We start from the raw sequence: 20,007 nt of genomic DNA on the forward strand, positions 1-20,007 counted from the left end.
ATTTTCCTCAACAGAATAGAGATTTTCTTAAATAGTCGGGGAAATCTTATCTTCTATCAGAGGTTAGGCATCCCGACCTCAACACCTCTTACAGGAGTTGGGCTTTCCAATACCTGCGCCTTATGTAAGGACAGAGGCAGAGGTCGGGAGGCCCAACCTCCTTGCCTCTACTCGAGGCACGAAGGTCGGGATACCCACCTCCGCTGAAAACGTGAAGATCGGGATGCTCGACCTCTACCTCCATTGGAGGCACAGAGGTTGAGAAACCCAACCTTTGTCGTCACATGAGCCGTGGAGGTTGGGACGCCCAACCCCCACCTCCGCCCGAGGCGTGGAGGTCAAGACGCCCAACCTTTGCCTTCACTAGCGGCGTAGAAGTCAAGAAGCTCAATCTCCACTGTCGCATGAGGCATTAGTCGAGAAAATCTGACCCGTGAGAGGAGATCTCAAATGCTCTCATGTCGGATGAACTAAATATCATATTTCGAGCCCCCCCCTAACAAGAGCCTCGAAGCATGCATGCCTTGAGAGGGGGGGAGGAAACAAATGATAGAGAATATATTAGTAATCAATCATCATCTAATACATAAGCACCACATGAAATATCATGGAAGAAAAAATACCTAAGTCACCCTTGCCCGTTTGCCCACATGGTTAAAAGTCCAAGGAAGATCGTTCAGGGTTATCTCCCCTTGTTACACTAAGATATGTCTACACATAGGCCTCATCTGAATAAGATCTCACTATTTTCCCTCACATGAATTTCTTGCCAAAAAGGGATAAGAAAAAAATTAAAAAGAGCGTAAGGTGAAATATTGGGGGCAGATTTCTTGATAAATATAATATAGCTTAAAACAAAAATTCGCTAAAAAGCCACCCATCAAAGCAGCAAATTTCACGAATATGGTAAACACAAAAGGAAGAAAAAAAAGAAAGTACGATTCAAGTTCTCAGTAATGCATGGTAACCCTACAGAAAAACGAAGTGGAATTAAGAGCAACGAAAAGGATCTCCTCGTCAGTTAATAAGGTAAAGGAAAAAAACACAAAACTGAATATTCACGTGAAAAGTATTATATAGACACAAACTGAATTCGGATTTGAATAGTGGAGTGTACAAGTGGGTGAACATCATATAAGAAATAAATGCTGGAAAGAAATATACAGGTTTCGCATGGTGAAGTCTGCACCAGTAATTGCAAGACAATGTGAAAAAGAAAACATAAATTGATTATCATGAATATCACATTATCTTCACAACAGCAGCAAGCAAATCTTACTGAATATGATGAATGGAAAAAAAAAGGAAAAAAATGGGCAAAAAGCAGCTCGGTTCCGTCATCTCGAAAATAGCTGGGAACTACTAAGATTGCAAGGAGAGGAAGGATCCTTGAGGCAGCTGCAAAATTCTTCTTCATCTGTCGGAAAAGGTGTTGGAAGGGGGTGGTCTGGCTTGATGCCAACCTGAACAAGCTTTTTGTTATTAGTATATAAAGGCAACAAGTCATAACAACCATAATTTTTAGTAATGATAAAAACCGTTTTTCTTTTTCTTTCTTTCTTGCTAATAAGTACTTATCATCATACATCTTCAAACATATGAAATAGGAGTTTTTGAAATGAAGTTAAAAAAAAAAAAAGAATAATAGTAAAAGTTACATAAATTTGAAAATCACTTGTGCAAATACATAATTGGAAAGCCAAGTTATCTCTGGGTGTGTCCGGTACAACATTAACTGACGCCCATGAAAGAAATAAATTTAGTGGACGGGTAAAGAAGAATAACTCTATAAAGCCAGTGAAAACATAACATCATTAACTAATATCAACTTTGCTCTCCTACCATCAGATTACACTAATATTCAATAAACAGTATGTCACAATACTGTCATTCTATTGCTTACTCTTCAGAACACAGTTTACTTGGTTTACTAGGTTTACAGTACATTACAATATTGTTAAGTCTGTATGAGTTAGATCAGGTCAATTTGAATCAAACTTACACAAGCAACACATCAAGAAATTGTTTTTCCGAAGAAAATTAATTACTTAAGAACTATGCTAGACATGAGGCCTTTCGAGGTTTGGTTCAGGCTAGGTTCGCTCCTGATAAGAAGCCCAAAACCTGCACTGGTTGCCATCCGGTTCTAATTCCTTGAACATAGTGCGGATTAGTGTACACTAAAGCAATATCTTGATCATGAGTGTGCTAAGCAAAAGCAATCATGAGTGGATTGGTAAGAAAATCAAGGTAGGGGAATCAGAATGGGGTGTAGTCCAAGCTTTATAATGCAGATTAGTGTACATTAAAGACAAATATCAGGATACATGCAAGTTACAAGGCAGTATGGATGCTAATCTTCCAGACGAGCACTCCTACAAGTGAATTGAAGAATATGTTTTATCATGGGATACAAAAACAAAATAAACCACATAATTCTTATTTCTCTCAGCTGATCCCTTATTTTTAACAAATTTGGATCCTTTTAGAAAATTTTGTCAACAGACAAGGCTGCTTGATAGAGACTTTCCTACTCTATTTGGTTTTCTAATTCCAATGTAACTCAACGCTTAGAAATTATGGCAAATATCCATGCAAATGCCAAAAAGGTATAATTAAACTCAAATTAGATCTAATTTAGACAATTCTAAGTTATATCACTCGGTGAACACCCATTTGATATTTAAGGCTGACAAGCAATCAAGTATTTCATCCCTCCCACTTGAAAAGAAAACAAAAACAAAAAAAATAAGAGGTGGATGGGCAGTGGATGGGCATACAGCAGATTACCAACCTTGTCAATATTAGTGTGAGCAGGGGTTTCATACCGAGCCACTGTAACAGCTAATCCAGAGCCATCAGAAAGCTCAAAAACTGACTGTATTTTTCTGCACAAGCACATAAAATAAGTTGGAAAGAATCACTTTTAATTCTTGCTCTCATTCAAGTAATTACCCTTTTCCAAAAGTAGGTTCCCCATATAATACTGCCCTTCTATTGTCCTTTAGTGCTCCAGCTAATATTTCACTTGCGCTTGCAGTTCCTTTGTTCACCTAACATATTCAGTAAAGAAGACAGCACACTTATCGACAGAAAAGAAAATTTTAACAAATCCTCCATTTCCAATAAAGCTGAAAAAAAAAGACCAACGCTTTAACATATAATCAAAGAAGAACACTCTGACTGGCAAAAATATATACACGTAGGTAGAAAATAGGGAAACATAGGAGCATATAACATCCTGCAAAATCAAACTGTAGTGCTGCAGAATACTATAATTTAATGTTATGGGGTTTCACTAACAAAAACGAAAACATCTGTGGAGACAAAGTGTATAAGTGGTTTCCTAGTTCTACATTGAAGTGATCACAAAGATACAGGTGACAGCTTATTTGATTTGAACATGATCCTGAAGCATCCAGACAGTTATCTCTAGGAAATATGATGTGTGTAATCATAGTGAAAATTTTGACTCTTGATCTGTCTGACCACACTATAATGACAACTCTACGACTGGGACAAATATATCCATTGCATTTCAGTTTTTGACAAGGGTGATATATCAAAATAATTATATTAACTACATAAATTCTCAGTTTATATGGTCCACTATCAATTTTGCAACACTTCCTCTCATTGTGCAGTATAATACTATCCAACTATTAATAAAGATCTCAGGAGAGAATCACATGAGATCATTTAAAATTTAGATGTGTAGAGAGATCAGATCATACCAGCACAGTTAGCGGTTCAGATGCTGCAACAGTATTGCTTCCATCAGCCTCATAAATATCTCGAACACCACGGTTATCACGTATATACACAATAACGCCTTTGTCCAACCTAAAGAGCAACAAGTACCAAAAAACATAAGCTAGCAACATTTGATGGTTAAATGCACTTGGTATCCACACATAAAAAAAGGTGCATATCTTAACAATCTTTCATCTACTTTATCAATAATAATAGTAATTAAATAGAGAACAATAAGAGGAAGAGATAGAGTCCAGACTCCAGTATGCAGCATAACATGACAGATAATTATAACTTTCTATCTCTGCCTTAGGAAGTCCACATGCAACCAGTATGCACAAAATGTGCTAAAATATTCTAGATAAATATAATTCATGAGACAAAAAAATGGAACAAAAGAATTGTAATATCCATTCCTACTCAGAATCATTCATTTATTATCTTCATTGCTTGGAATCATATAAGACAAATAGAGTCCTACTTGGTGGTATAAGGTAGATTAACATCATAGTTTTGAAAATCAGTCATTGCTAATCAGACTGGATCTAAGATCAGACATAGCCGACCCTAAACAGCACCAAAGATTTTGGTGTCTATTATTTTCAATCAGCAAGCACAATATTATAAAATAGCATATACAATAACTAAATGGTAGCATATTATCAAACCATAAAATAGTGCATATATGAAATTAAAATTTTACAAGAGTACCACATCATCAAAATTTTGAAAGTGGTGATAAAAAAATATGAATGTTAGCTTCAAACTTAAAATTTTCAATTTCAATGTATTGATTTAAAAAGTTGAACCAAGGAATGAAACCCAGTCCTCGAATCTGTATCATCCAATCCAACTCTTCTGATCCCATGGATGACTTCCTGTTACCAATTGCAGCTTCTAAAGCCTTGTTTGGCATAAAAATAGAGTTCATGACAAGGCTTTTTTTTCCCTTTAATAGGCTGCTAAAGGAAAACTATAAACAAGACAATGGAGAAGAATAATGAGACCAATTATATTTATGTCAAGTTCACAACCAATTTGAAAACCACTTCTTCTTCACCTATTTGTTACCAGTAAAATCAGGGAAGAGATTTTGCAAGTCCTGCAGTTTCACTAGAGCTAATCTACCAATAAACCGGGAATATAGATGGTTATCCACTATTATGTGAGTAAAAACTTGATTGCTGGCATTAAAAAATGCCTTAAGGAAGCTGATGCATATGCTAATATGCTAATTGCATGAAGAGAAATAAAAGGTTGTTAAAGTAATTTATTTTTCCTCTGATTACATCATCTCTAAGATTCTTGATTCAGTAGGTTAATTTTCCTTTGTTGCATTCTGAGGCAACTATCATGAGACGTTGAAATCTACTTAGAGCTTTCTGTCAATGCTGTGTCTGGAAGACTACAGTGTATTGGATTATGAGTGTCTCTTTCTTTAGAAGTATGGAGTTTTGCTTCTACTATTCTGCTGTAATTTACAAGAGATTCTGGAACATAGTAGTTTGTGAATATGTTTTGGTCCTTTGCAGCATTTTTCTGGATGGAGCTGGTGGATGTTGGTTCGCTTTATTTCTTTAAATTTATTGATTTTAATTGTTTCTGGTTGGTAGTTGGGCCTTGAATGGCAGTTTTTTTGTTTGTTAGTTGCAATGTACGTCTGTAATGTGTGTATTTTGCATTGTTCTAGGAGGATATGAACCCAATCTGGGACTCTTTGTTTGTATTGTATTTTAAAATTTGTAAGACAATAAAAAGTTAGAAAAAGAGGCCTTACATATATACAACTAAGCAGTATTTTCTGTAGCTGAAATGAACTATTATAACAAAAAATCTACATCTGCTGCAGATACAAGACTATACGTGTTCATAAATGGTTTGGCGATTTTTTTAAAATAAAGCCTAATATTTTAAGGAATAAGCTATCTGAAGAAGATTACCAAATTTTTGCAATCTCGATTCCTTCTGGGAAAAGGCCACCACTGTACAAAAGATGGTGTATCAAAATCCAGAAGTTATCCAAAGAATATCAATATTCCCTACAAAGGATTACCTATTGTTTCGGAGATCCAACACAAAGGCTTTCACACCATTGCTTCTTAAAGTTTCTATGGCATCCTTGACTGCTCCTGCACACAAAATGTTCACAGACACTCACACACATATATATATATATCACATAATAATTCAAGTTTTGAAGATTGTACAAGAATAATACACATGATCTGTCAAATAGTAAATAATTAATTAATATAATATTTTAAAAGAATGAAGACAATTGTTTAGCATATGGACAAATACAGATGCATCATTTAGGCTTAGCTGCTTAAAGGATATTTCATCTGTTAATATCATTGGCAGTATCCAGAGAAGAAGACATGATGGAAACCACCATAAACATAAGGGAAACATAAAAATGCATATCTTCAAGTTGAGAATCTTTTCATTGTTTTAAATAACTTAACAAAATTATGATAAACTGAGGGACACATTGATGATAATTTAAACCTATTAATCTCCACAACATGGAAACGGCAGATAATTCCTCCTGTTTATCATGGTTTTGTTAATGTTTTCTCTAAATCCCCTTGGGGCGATTCTGCTCATCGAGTGCTGCCTTTTTCTTTCACAAGAAATTTCAGTCTTCATGATATGATGGAGGTCAAACTCCCAATCCATGAGCCTGATTTATATCACTGATAAGGAAGGGTTCCTTGTACATAAACTAAGGTGAATAAGGGAGTGGCTCTTTCTCTTGCTAATTGTTGCTTTGACCACAATCACCCTTCAGCAGATTGTAGTGTAGAATTAGGAAGGGGATTCTAAAAACAAATTATATCTCAAATTGGATAAATTTTATCAATGAAGCTCACTGTCTCATTTTAAAATTTTATTTCAGAAGATGATTAGATGAGAATAAATGCAATGTAAACAACAAAATACATATAGAGAGACCTAAGATACAGATTGTTGTGTACAGCGAAAAAAAAAATAGCATCATGTCTGAATATTTAAAAGGCAAAAGAGACTTTAGGATGTCTAAAGTTTGGTTGCGAGATACACAGTGAAACTTTTGACATGCCAAACTTCTCCACTTGTTGGAAAATTTGTTATGGCACATAAGGTATTAAAAGGTGCTGATCAAAGTTGACTCTGGTAATTTGGTAAAATCATCATATGCTGGAACCACAACTGCATATTGTTTGGTACTATCTGATATATTATATTGTCAGCATTAAACAGTCTACAATCTCTCGAGAATCAACATGTGTGAAGGCAAAAGAATGGACTTATCTAGCAACTTGAGCAAATTATCATTAGGTAATTTGGATTTAAATTGTTTGGGCCATGTTGCAGGCACACCATATGAACTGTTTGGGTCATGACAAATGATATCAAAACATCACCGCTTAGGCATGTGGTTCAAGCCAGGATTTAATGTGCATCATGGTGAAACCCTCATCTAGTTGTGAGACAGCATCAAGTACATCGGTAGCAATATGGTAAGTTATTATTGCCCCAAATATAGGAGGGCTTTTTTTAGGGCCCTAATTAACTGACCATGTTGTCAATGTATCTTTAATAGACTCTTTGGGTAAGCAACACCTTGCAACAACAACAACATCAGAGCCAGCTCAGATAAAACATCAACATATAGACAATGCAATAGATAAATGACAGAGACAAACTCAAGATGATGTTCCAGTAAAAATGAAATTTCCTGAATTACTATAAAGCATAAGGTGGTGTTCAAACCATTAGATTTCCTTTTTTCCAAATTGATGCCACATTTAGGTATATATTGACAGTTGACATAGTACTTATCCTCAGAGAGTGTACTAATTTTTTCAAGCACACAATTTATGTTGAACTTATTGCGGATAAGGAATGACTGGACCAGTTCATTCAGATATGTAATTATGAGGATATAAATACTAACCCGAGGCATTTTGATTAAAGGATGTCAGTTTTATGTACCCAATCCTGGATTTCTCTGCTCCTGACCTTGTAATCTCACACAGCCTTGTCTTGACCGGGTTGAATGTAACTTTTTCACGCCTAGCCATAATTCTTAAATATAAGCAAAAACTAGACAAACATAGGGACTTCTGGAACGCCCAAATAAAACAAATATGTATGCATTAACTAAGGACCACAAATCTAAGAATAGTACAGCTCATAAGATTCATCAGACCTAAATATGAAATAATCAATTATGATATGTGCATATATTACCTCAGGACCACGTCCTTAATCTCAGGTCCACTGTGAATGACTAATTTTACTGAGCTTCCTTCAGTTCCCCTGCATAATATTTGTACATTAGAAAATCAACCAAATAAGACAATTGGAGTACTATGTACTAACAACTAATCAATGAACTGGAGAACATATCATGGTTTAGAAGCCAGTGAAATATAAATCCACTTAATAACAGATTTACAGGTTACATGACAAAATCCAAGGAGATGGTATAAACAAGGATTTAACGAGATAAAACATTAAAAGACCTATGCAAACTCTTCACAATGTAAATCGACAATTCAAATTTCTTATGGCCATGAAATTGACAATAAGCAAAATGCACTCAACCATGTCAATTAAAGTTTAAAAAGTGTTTCTACGAAAAATTTGAATAACTCAGCACAGTTTACTTGAAGCTCAACAGAATAAAAATTGCAAACTGTTATTGCGAAAATGTGACAACATATTCCACAAGATCTTGTCAAGCTTAACATAACTGTAACTAAGATACTTACTGTAGTCGCTCAGCAGCATCATATATATCCATGTCTTCTGTACTTTCATCATCAATTGCCAAGATGATATCCCCAGATACAATGCCAGCTTTGTCAGCAGGACCTCCTGGAGCTGATGAGACAACGACAAGCCCTGTAGGCGATCCATTGAGCACTAAAGGATAGCCGATTGACAGTCCTACACCAGTAAGAGCACCTTGTGTGCCAGACTGCCTTCATATTTACATCTCAGAATTAGACCAAGAACATGTTTGAACTTCAATATCAATAACAATTTTGATAGCTTGTATACTTCTGCACAAAAAGTCATACCCGCAAGCTCTTGAACTTCTCAGGTTCCAGAAAGCGGGTAAAAGGATCATTCAGTGTTGAAAGCATTTTCTTTATTGCCCTATCTGAAAAAGAGTATGAAATGGCTTTCACAAAAAACCAAACCAAATCAACTCACACCAATGAAGCAACAAATCTGTTGTTATACATTCGAACTAGTACGAATTTCATAATCAACCAATAGCTTGGTTTAAATAAGAGCATAGTCACCAGATAGAAGCGTGCATTAAATTTGGAGTGATCTCCATGCTAGATATTTTTTCCTATCAGTGTCTTATTGAAAGCTTAAGCTTCAGCTGGCATTTTCTAAAGCTCATCAACTATCTTTGTATTTCCTTGTGAAGTGAACCTCTGTTTTCCTTTTTGAACAAATTGACTTGATACTGCAGTTAAAATAGCATTTCATGCATATCTAGATACATAATATGACTAGCAATGTCGATTAAGACAGTGAACAGTTAGTATTTTGTTAACTTTCAAGAAAACATGTTCCACACATCATTAATTTGTGCAGTTTATGACAGCTATTGTGTTTCTAGAGTAAATATGATAAAGTCTAAAAATGTGAGGACAGTTTAGAATGATTCAAAAAAAGAACCAACATAACACTACATGTTTCCTCCCGTGTATTCATTGGTTCATTGCGAAGTGCATTTTCCCGATAACGAAACCAACTTTGCCCGTTGAAGCTTTTATCTACGTATGCACGATCCACTGTCCTCCATGCCTCAAGAAAAAGGAGATTTTCTTCAGTAAGCGCCCCTGCAATAAAGTCATGTACAAGGATTATCAACAAATTCACACTTGTGATGCATCACTAAGTTGGGATAAATTGACTCACATGTGGGTGACTTATTGATAGTTACCGACAATGATATGACAAGCATTGCAGTGATGAGCACGCGAGTGAAAAAAATGCAGATATTGTGCTTGAATTCCTTTTTCCGACTTATTAGCGTTTGAATCTTGGCATGGACTCCCACGAGATTGCCAAAGCTGAATGGTGATGGTACATACCAAGCATGTATTTTCTTGAGTCCCCATGATGTCTGTAGAATGGAGCTAGATAACAAAGTTTCACCAGCACCTCTTATGGTTTTATAGAATTTTGTTCTTCTCTTAGAGCCAAAGGCTGCACACTGAAGTGGGACAGCAAAATTGCCAACATTGACACTATGGGCTTTAAGTTTCCACAGAACCTGATAAAGAGGCATATAAAAAAAATGCAACACCATAGAGTAATGTAGGATAGAAGAGACATTAAGTTGCATATGTAGAAAAGAATAGTCCTATTTAAAGTTGATTTACACATAGTGTGGCAAATCGAAAACTTAGCAGCTCGTTTTTCATATATGGAAAGTTAAGAAACAAGATTGAAAAGAAAACTTTACAGTCTATGATAATCTTGATTGCTTTTTTCTACTGAGAAATTTATTGTTCTTTTCTTTCTTTTCTCTTTTGTTGTGTGTGTGCGCGTGTGTAAGCTTATTCATATGCATGACAATAATATTAATTGGACAGTTTTAGAAATATTTTATAAAATATTCAAGAAATTGCAAAGAAAATGGAAGGTTTGCGATAGTCTTGACTCTTGAAAACTTAATCTAGTATGCTATTGTCCTCCAGCAAATCTATTTACCTCTGACCCTATTGCACGATCATTGTACATCCGTTGATCTTGGTAGGATTTGATGGATTTCCTCATCAAATCTCCTGATAAATCCTAGTTTAAGCAGCCGAATCTGGTTAGAAAGGAACGCCGTGTGCTTGTAAAGGCGGAGATTCTAAGTTTTTAATAAAAATTTTCTCCGGTCCATTATAGACCGCAACGAGATCTTTCTTCTCTGTAATATTGAAACTAGAGAGACTCGGAAACCAAAGACCTAACGAAAGGAAGCAGCGGAAGAAGTAACAAAAGAAAACATGTAGTTGCCTTGCTTACAAGGGGACAACCGGGAGGATTTCGGACGGGGAAAGAATGACGGTGGTGATGGGGGTTAGCGTTCTTCTTGCTGATATTCATCCGAGCGCCGCAGACCGCAAGAAGAAGCGAACGAGAGGCGAAGGTAGAAGAAGAGGAGGAAGCGACGTTGGACTCCATAGCTGAAAATAAAATTGAAAAAGATAAAAGAGACTTGGTTTATGGATCTCTTGTTTCGGATGATGGGGATATCGGTTCACTCGCGGCCCCAATTGAGCCCTTCGCCGCTCGCCCGCTCGCTCGAGGCGTAGAAAGAAGCCACCAATTATGATAAAGCTATCGGTGTTTTTTCTCTTCCTCTTCTTCATCCATGTGTATATATATACTACGTTTTGTGGGACTGGCATTCAGGCAATAGCACATGGCTCATTCGACAAGTATCGTGTAACCGAGGCCTCCTGATTTAAGCACTTCATTTATTGTTTAAGAATTTTATGATCAAGTATATCTCTTTTAGTTAGTTAGTGCCTGAGGGCTCATATATGATCGATGAATCGAGTATTGATGCAAGCAAGAAGTCAAAGTCTGATGGAACGACACTCTATCTAGTGCCATGCTACCGGAGAAGTGGAACAAATTCCTCGAGCATGAGTCGATCCGTAGTCCTCTTTACAACTCTGTAACGCTATCCAAGAGGAGTTCGCTCGAAGCATCGAAAGCTTCTACATAAGAAAATTGCTTAAATGCTTCAGCAAAACATCGACGGGCTGCTTTCCTGTTTTGCCTAGAAAACAAAGCTTCTCAGAGAAAAATTGATATAAGCACAAGGCAAGCTATTCCTTCAGCCTTGTTCGAAAGCCAATTCGAGAAAGGACTATCTCTATCATCAACACTAATTAATTAATATAAGAACAACAAAGCATTAAATTTTTAACTGAGCTAAAGAATCCAATTCATAAGATATCATCACATATGCTTCTAAACAAGAAAAAGTACCCTAGACAAGCAAATTCTCAGACTTGCTGCAGATCGAAGAGTATCATGAACTAGTAAAAAGTGATCCAACGATGCATGAACAAAGTATAACAGAATGGGAAATATGACAATAGCAAAAATTTTAGGAAAATGTGTTCTCTTATTCTCCCCTACTTGAATAGGTTAGGACGGGAGGCCTTGTAAGTAGTCTTCAACTTTCTGGTAGGGGGCCTGACCTTCTTGAAGACAAGAGGGAATTTGATCTTAGAATCATGGAATTGCTTGGTGCTCTCACGCTTACAGAGCTTGGAAGGAATGGTTGCCGTCTTAATAATCTGGATGCAGTGGCACCTGACTCGGTGGCGTGATGCCATCTCATTGTACATCTGCTCCACAGAGCCATTCAGTGTAGTGTCCCTGTACTCCTTGTACATGTTGTGGTAACCTGTTCTGCTCTGATACCGCAGCCAGATACCATAGTTCTTGATCTTTGTTGGCTTCCTCTCAAATATCTGCTAAAACACAGCATAAGATCATATCATAAAAAGCACTGCTTTGGTTGTATGATTTCAGACCAAATTGCCACTCAAGGGCTTGGATGAGTGCAGGCGGTTGCCCGATTACTAGAGGTATCTTTATATTCTTTAGACAACGCTTAATATATACAGACACAACAGATTATTCTATGGTGGAGACGAAATAATTTTGGATCCTTAACAAAAAGTGTTATACACACAATGTAACTTGCTGCTGATTATAATTGATCACACAGTGAAATGCATTTGTGGAAAATGAGTTACTTCTGCATAATCATTAAAATATAACCATCTCGGTCACAAAACAATTGTTTTGTTACACATCTAACTCATGTCGTTTGTTTGTACTACCTCTGACATACATTTCTGTAGATAGAATCAAACCTGCATCAATCTCGATGAGTTTCAAAATCATTTGACATAAATCCTTGTCCACATGAGTCTCCCGTCTTAATACTTATCTCATGGAGTCAAATATCTCTGTAAACCTAACATTTTATGGAATTCAAAATTGTTTAATGATATGTTATCAAGTGAATAACTATCCTAGATATTTCTAAATGTCATGCCTTCAGCAATTAGAATGTCTATATTTGTTTAAATTAGTTGGAAAATTTATGTTAAGTCATGCAGAAGTTCACGGTTGTAATCTCATGGAGCCAATATGTACTTCATAAACATTTCAATCTATGAGTCCATTTAAATTGGCACGTCATTCCTCAGTGCATCATTTGACAGCCCAACTTAGGCTGTTTTTGAGCTGTCACACCCACAAGGACTGCCCAGATCATTTGACAGCCCACCGAAATGAGGAAGTTTCAATCTTTTAAAAACCCATGATAAAATCACATGACAAGGAGCTCGACAGAGAAGATGCCAGCCTCGCCATCTGCAAACCTTACCATGGACATGTGCATTGAACCAAAATTTCTTAAGACAGTATAAAAACTAATACAACTCGCACTTTAAACACACATCAGCGTCTGCCACAAATACTCAGTTAAAAAAGTTCAGAATTTAATAATACCACAATTTAATGCCTACCATAACCAAAGACATGAAACATTCACTGACCAAACTCACAATATTTTAAATCCATGTCCAAGAATCATTCATATGTGTGACTTATTGTGCTTACTAGTCAAATGAGAAAAGGCAGTAGCCTCTGTGATAATAAAGAAACCCATTGAGATTATATCATGATGTACAGATTATTCCTGATATCAGCATAATAGTCTAACATAAAGCATCCCTCTTGATTGGTTAGAGTAGACTAAAGAGGTGCCTAAACTCTGGAGACACACAAAAGCATCTTTCCGTGTATTGATATACAAAAGGAGAGTTTGAATGAAAGATCATAATATAGCTTCAAAGGAACATATTAAATGAGAAAAATGAGGGGACCCATTGACCACATTAAGAAGCATAAATCCTCCCACTCTCCCCAACAAGAACACAAAAATAAAATAAAATTTTTAATACTAGAAAGAAACAGTATTAGAAAGATCTAAAAGTAACAATATCAAAATAAAAAAATAGAATTATAATTTAAAACAAACATCCAATTTATGAAACAAATCAACACAAAAACTAAACAATGACTTCAAAAACAAAGCAATCAGGATGTTGATTGCTGGCATCAATGGGTATCTCATTGATGACGTAGTTGGCGACTCTTCCCAAGATATTCTTGCCTATCACCTACAACCAAACAGATCGCCGATCTGTAAACCAAGCTGTCCTTTGATCGATTCAGTTCATAGCCTTACTCGCCTTAGAAGGGAAGAAAATTGAATCCTAATTCAAGTGAGAAGAGGTGGTTGTCCAGAGATGCAGCATATCAACCCAGATATAATGCCAAAGAAGATCGTAGTTCATGTGAGAAGAAGTGGCTGTCCACAGATGTAGTATATTCACCCAGATATCATGTCATAGAAGAGGGTCAGATGTGGAAACTAATGGTGCTCAAGAGATTGTCAAATATTGAAAAATAAGAGGAATGAGGAGGTTGGGGGGTTCTCCTCCCTATTTCACTAAGTTACAGAAGTTTTCAACAATATTCTAGAGTCCCAACCAAGTTTTCCAATTGAAAATTTGAAACTAAAAGCAAATACCTAAAACTTTTTATAAAATTAGGCATGGATAAGGACTGTGTAACAGGGTTTTAATGTAAGAAGTCACTGTTCCATCTTACATGCTTGCTTTTGAAGCATCATAAACTGCAATGCTATCGAAGAAATTTAGCCCCTCATATCTCAACTATTTATTTAGCAGAATAATTTATCTATATAATATCTGACAAATACATGTATTCATTTATCTTTACCATTCACTACAAGTAACTATAACCCTTCACCTTTGTGTTTATTCAATGAATGTACTGAGGTTTTTCTATAAGTACCCACACCAAGAAGGTCCATCAATCATTTCATCAATGTGATTGTGAGTCCATCAATCATTTCATCAATTTAACAAGGAAAAAAGATAGCTTCATATGTTAGTGACACACATCGTGTCCAGAGGAGAAACAGAACATGTCTGAGCAAAGGGAACAAAGAAGACAAAACAAACCTCGTTAATTGCAAGAACTTGGCCATTACTTTTCTTCACTTTCTTCAGCTTCCTCAAGAAGTACCTGAATTTGTCATGATAGAAGATCAAACGTATTAACAACAATGACCAAACATGCTATTTGATATATTCAACAATCAAATCATAAAACCAAAAGGTAGGATCCAACATAAATTACCAGAACTTGGATTTAGCTCTGACTTCATTAGTAGCCCACAACTTCATACGGTAAATCTTCGGGTGCTCATCCGTGGCAGTCGGGAGAGCTCGACCCACCACCTGATACTGATGAAACTGCCACCACCCGGCATCATAAACAAATCAAATACACCATTAACCACAAAAAAGAAGCCAGAAAGAGAAAGCTACACACAAGGAACATCAACATAGGGCAATAGTAGGAGTCCGTAGCGAAGCATAGATCGATTTAACCAGTTTCTTTTCTTTTGTGGAAATCGAACAATATAATGATGAGATGCAACAAATAAAATGAAACAATCTAAATTGAACTATGACAAAACACCTAAGAAGCCTTTGATTCAGCCTCATCTGATCGGTAAAAGCGCACACTTAAATTTAGTTATTGTGGGTAGAAAGGAATTCAACCAACAAGAGAAGAGCTCCGATTTTTCGGATTTGGACCGAACAGATGGGATTACCCTGAAGTTGCCCATGGATCCTGAGACTTCCAACGCCGCGCCGCCGAGTGACGCCAAGAACTCCCTCAGAGATCAGAGACGCGATTGATGTAGTCGGAAACCCTAGCGGCGGGGCATACCACTCGCACTGCCTCTTTATGCTTCCACTTTGACCCGAGAATGGAACAGAATGCGATTGGGTGCAACCAGTTGGATATGGTTCGTCATACGCTTGACTCTGTTCGTTTTGTCGCCGGGTCGGATCTAACTACCGCACCCGAATTCGAATCAATAACACGCTGCTCGCCACCGGAAGTAACACACGACTTCGCACACGTAAGATATGTAATGCCAGGTCGGCAAAACCTTCTGAAAATAAAGAATAAAATAATAATATAAAATAGAGTTCCTGGGAACAAAGGTTGGAAGACACAAGCGATGCTCAGATTGGAAGCCTTAATTTGATTTACTATTGTGTGTATAGTATTGACATCATTCAATATGAGAAAGGGATAACACTTTGAGATCTAATACAGCTCTAGCAAAAACACACTTAAGATAATGTTGATAATACGTTCAAGCATGTATGGATATCACATGAAACTTCCATCAAACGCTCCGTCCACTCTTCACATTTACATGATTCAAGTTGAAAATCTTGTGCTACTACTTACGCTAATCCATCGTTAAGAGTCCAAACAAAAATAGCACTGATAAAGCAAGAACATGGTCAGATAGATATGCACAGTTGGTGGACTTCAATTTTGGTCTCTCAGCAGGTACTCCCTTTCCCTCCCTTCTAAGTGGAAAGGCAATGTCAAAAGCTATTGGTGTCGCTTAAACTTTGGTCTCTTTGCAGGTAATCGTTTTGGGTCCCTTCTATCTGGAAGGCGGGACTTCCCAAGAGTTGTTGCCTTCATCCTACGCTTCTCCTCTTTGTTGTCTGATTCATCACCCTTCTGGCAACTTCATTGGTTTCATTTGGTTTCCTGACAGCTGCAATTTCTCCTGGGCAACCAAAGCAGCCCTTTCAGCTCTCTGAGACTCCCTGGATGTGACATTGTCCGGATGGGAGGTCACACTCTTCACAGTCGAAACTGGAAGCGAACCATGCTTCCATATATTGGTAATAGAATAGGCTCATTCTTCCGATCTACTTGTATTGCTAGTTCCTTGGAGTGAGAAATCATTTACATTCTTGGAAGCAATCAGCTCACTTGAAGTTCTCACTGGACCTCGTCCTTCTGCAGCTGCAGACGCACCACCAGCCAGCCACCTGGCAGTCTCTTCATTCTTTTGTCGAGCAAGCTCTGCCTGGTGCTGTCTCCGCAACTCTTCCTTTGACAACTCCTGGTTGTCTGACCTCAAGGTTGCTCTAGAAGAAAGCACCTCAGTACCATTCGACGGGTCTAACTCTGGGAGGCTCTTCCTCCTCTTCCTCGGTAAGTGAGTAAGCAACATCGTTAACCCCCTTGGAGCAGCCTGCGATCAAAACCTCACAGAGGTTTCTCACTAACTATAACAGTAACAACCAGCAATAAACAAAACTTCTCAGTCCTTGGGTTGTTTGTCCGAGTCTGAAGGTTGTAAAAACCAAGCAACATATTGATTTATTGAAATATTATATAGTATCGAAGTTTTGATCTTTTCGGTATCACACGATACTATATATCAAATGATATATCGTTATATATATATATATATATATATATATATATATATATATATATATATATATATATATATATATATATATATATATATATATTAAAGCACGTGAATGATTGATATGATACATATTTATTATTATTATTTATTTGATATTTTTTTATTTTATATTACCTATTACACATGTTATGATGTTTATTCATCTGTGAAATGAAAATTAGATTGTATTGAGATTATGATAATGAGATCTTAAATAATTCTGATCATAGATCACTCGAGAGGGATATCAAGATGACTGGATAGACTGGTATATTGTATACCCGTTTATATGATAGAGACGATTAGTCTCATAGCTACTCATGTGAGAATACTAGGGATACCATGTAGATACACGTTAGAGAATAAGTTTACTAATTAATCCACTCATGAAATATTATATGGTTGATGATATCTCATTGTCAGATAGCGATTTCACCGTCCTTGTGGTATATTTGCTTATTAGACTTGAGACACCAAGGATATCCTGCATGAGTACTCGACTCTTTGATATCAAACTTATAGATTTGAAAGTTTCAAATCTAACATAATCTATCATCGGGAGTAGTAACCAATTTTACGAGGGCTATTTAGTGTCAATAGATGATCATTCATTCTCAGTGTCATGAGAAGAATATCTTATGTGTTCTTACTCAGGCAAATCTCTAGCTAGAGTCATTTGGACTGAGAAATAAAGAGTTCTTCGGAAGATCCAATTAGAGCGAGACTCAAGTAGAAATTATATAGATCTAACAGCACCATGCCCGATATATAGTTTTTGAGATATTAGATTAATAAGAGACTACAGATACACGGTAACTAAGGATAGACTGACCCAATAGATTGATTTTTTTTGTATCGTATGAGGCTGCAACGTAGTGGCATAATACGTCCATAGTCGATGAGTCAAGCGAATTATTATAGAGATAATAATGCATTAAGTTAGAAAGAGTTGTGACAGGTATGACTTATAGCTAAATCGATATTGGTCCTAGAGAGTCACACACATATGGTAGGTGTTGCAATGAGTAAAGGTTCGGATATGAGTTATCCGTCGGAGCCCCTATCTTATTAGACATTCAATAAGCCCCTAAATTATTGGATTCTATGGATAAGATCCAATAAGAGTCAATAAAAGATTATTGGATAGAGATCTACTAATCTAAGAGGCTTGGGTAGTTGGATGGAGATCTAATATCCAATAGGGCATGATCCATTAAGGTTAAGTTGATAGGGGACCTCTATAAATAGGAGAGAACTAAAGGACCATAAGCTAAACCTTTTTGGCCGCCACCTCCTATTCTCCTCTCCCCTTCTCTCTCAACCAACAACCCTCTATTTGGGGGCATGTGGACAGTAAGAAGGGCTGGCCCCTTTTTGATTACGTGGTGCACACAACGAGGAAATCGTGTAACGATTTGAGTATTCTTAGCCCTTATCGTGTGGATTACCACTATAAAGGAGGATAGTTGACCTCCTTTATCCTCTCGTATAAATTTGTAGGATCTTATAGATATATGATCTCCCTAGATAACACGTATCTCGTGTAGTTTTTAATTTTACAACTTTTGCACACCAATCTTTACATGATAATGAAACTTTTTTTTTGGAAATATAAGATTTTCTTTTCTATTCTTTCGCTATATATGTGATGTCGCCTTAAGATTTTCCAACATAAGCGATAGCTTGTATCATGCCCATTAGCATCTTCACCTATTGGGTAAGATATATGAACACCTCGATAGAGACAAGTAGGTGGCTCGAGGTTATCTCTGGAGACGAGAGGCTTAATTCATTGAATAGATGCCAGTACTACATCGATGTTTGCATTGTAGTGGATGCATCCACTTGTGGAAAGGATGACACCTACCCCCTCTGAGTAAAAGTACTATTGGTTGAAAGTAATGCCTCCTTACTAGAGCATTCGTTGGGAGGAGTGATGGGTGGACGTTTCTATGACACCAAGCTCTCCTCTAGCACCAAAAATATTATGAGAAATCATTATCAACATTTGAGTTGACTTAACGTGGTTCAAATATAAGGGCATAAGAGTGTTCAAGATCATGATCAAGGTGGTTCTAAGGTGGAAGTGTTGAGATTCCGAGGCACCACTTGTGCTTAGATTGATATTGGGGCAATTTCTTGATATAGTTCCTTTGATACTCAAGTTAGTCACCGATGTCTTTTAGTGGGTATAGATTTTTCTTGAAAAGAGAACCCCTCAACATAGCATAAGAGATTCACTTTTATACATATCATGTAATTACTCTTAACATTTTTCTCTTTATGTTTTGTCCACGTGGGCGACAAGGGGAAGAAAGCTCCAAACGACTCGTCTTGAACTTTTGTCCACACGGGCAAACAAGCGAAGGGTGATATAGATATTTTCCTTCTATGATAGCTTATACTTGATGCTTATATATCGAATGATAATTGATCGTTAATATATTCCATATTAAGACATAAACGTAATTCTTTTTCTATGTGACCAATTCATTTTAAAAGCTCTTGTATGTTAGTTATTACCTCCTAGATATTCTTTTTTCAACTTTTAAATTTTGCCTTTCCTATTTTTTTTAGCTATGGATTTAATTAAAAAAAATTCAAAATGGATCAAATAAATTTAAACCGAATCATTTTTTTAACTAATATCTTTATTTTTAAAATAAACTTATGAAATAAAATTTAAAATTTAATAAAAAAATTAATAATTTTAAATAATTAATAATATATATGAACATTAAATTTCATATGTTCTAATTTTAAATAATATTTGATAATATTTTTATATTTTTAAATATAGTATAATTTAAATTTAA

General features: G+C 36.3%; 2 protein-coding genes across 3 annotated transcripts; both read right to left on the bottom strand.

The window, feature by feature from the left end:
- Positions 1 to 1,208: 1,208 nt before the first annotated feature.
- LOC135616802 (carboxyl-terminal-processing peptidase 2, chloroplastic-like) lies at positions 1,209 to 11,118 on the bottom strand. 2 transcript variants are annotated; one of them, XM_065116423.1, is made up of 14 exons: positions 10,786 to 11,118; positions 10,483 to 10,566; positions 9,685 to 10,042; positions 9,456 to 9,605; positions 8,826 to 8,908; positions 8,514 to 8,722; positions 7,990 to 8,058; positions 7,694 to 7,812; positions 5,807 to 5,882; positions 5,694 to 5,735; positions 3,735 to 3,843; positions 2,956 to 3,053; positions 2,795 to 2,888; positions 1,209 to 1,463 (listed from the first exon to the last, which is right to left on the bottom strand). In XM_065116423.1, the coding sequence occupies exons 1-14, from the start codon at positions 10,942 to 10,944 to the stop codon at positions 1,338 to 1,340; spliced, it is 1,776 nt and encodes a 591-aa protein (XP_064972495.1). In that variant the 5' UTR covers positions 10,945 to 11,118; the 3' UTR covers positions 1,209 to 1,337. The 2 variants fall into 2 exon arrangements, with proteins under 2 accessions (XP_064972495.1, XP_064972498.1); XM_065116426.1 differs by lacking the exon at positions 10,483 to 10,566 and having other exon boundaries at positions 10,786 to 11,116.
- A 546-nt stretch (positions 11,119 to 11,664) lies between these two features.
- On the bottom strand, positions 11,665 to 15,665 carry LOC135616803 (large ribosomal subunit protein eL20-like). The gene is made up of 4 exons (XM_065116427.1): positions 15,506 to 15,665; positions 15,025 to 15,140; positions 14,847 to 14,910; positions 11,665 to 12,251 (listed from the first exon to the last, which is right to left on the bottom strand). The coding sequence occupies exons 1-4, from the start codon at positions 15,518 to 15,520 to the stop codon at positions 11,910 to 11,912; spliced, it is 537 nt and encodes a 178-aa protein (XP_064972499.1). The 5' UTR covers positions 15,521 to 15,665; the 3' UTR covers positions 11,665 to 11,909.
- Positions 15,666 to 20,007: the final 4,342 nt, after the last annotated feature.

The sequence above is a fragment of the Musa acuminata genome, chromosome BXJ2-7 (genome assembly GCF_036884655.1).
Source record: "Musa acuminata AAA Group cultivar baxijiao chromosome BXJ2-7, Cavendish_Baxijiao_AAA, whole genome shotgun sequence".
Lineage (NCBI taxonomy): Eukaryota > Viridiplantae > Streptophyta > Magnoliopsida > Zingiberales > Musaceae > Musa > Musa acuminata.

Bases quoted from the DNA above. Each gene is read 5' to 3' on its own strand.
- LOC135616802 (XM_065116423.1), bottom strand. From the start codon at position 10,944: ATGGAGTCCAACGTCGCTTCCTCCTCTTCTTCTACCTTCGCCTCTCGT. The intron at 10,043-10,482 runs GTAAATAGATTT...CCTCTTTATCAG, and splicing joins ATCGTGCAATAGGGTCAGAG to GTTCTGTGGAAACTTAAAGC. The intron at 9,606-9,684 runs GTGAGTCAATTT...ACTTTATTGCAG, and splicing joins TATCAATAAGTCACCCACAT to GGGCGCTTACTGAAGAAAAT.
- LOC135616803 (XM_065116427.1), bottom strand. The intron at 14,911-15,024 runs GTAATTTATGTT...TGACAAATTCAG, and splicing joins AGAGCTAAATCCAAGTTCTG to GTACTTCTTGAGGAAGCTGA. The intron at 12,252-14,846 runs GTTTGTTTTGTC...GTGTTTTAGCAG, and splicing joins AAGTTCTTGCAATTAACGAG to ATATTTGAGAGGAAGCCAAC.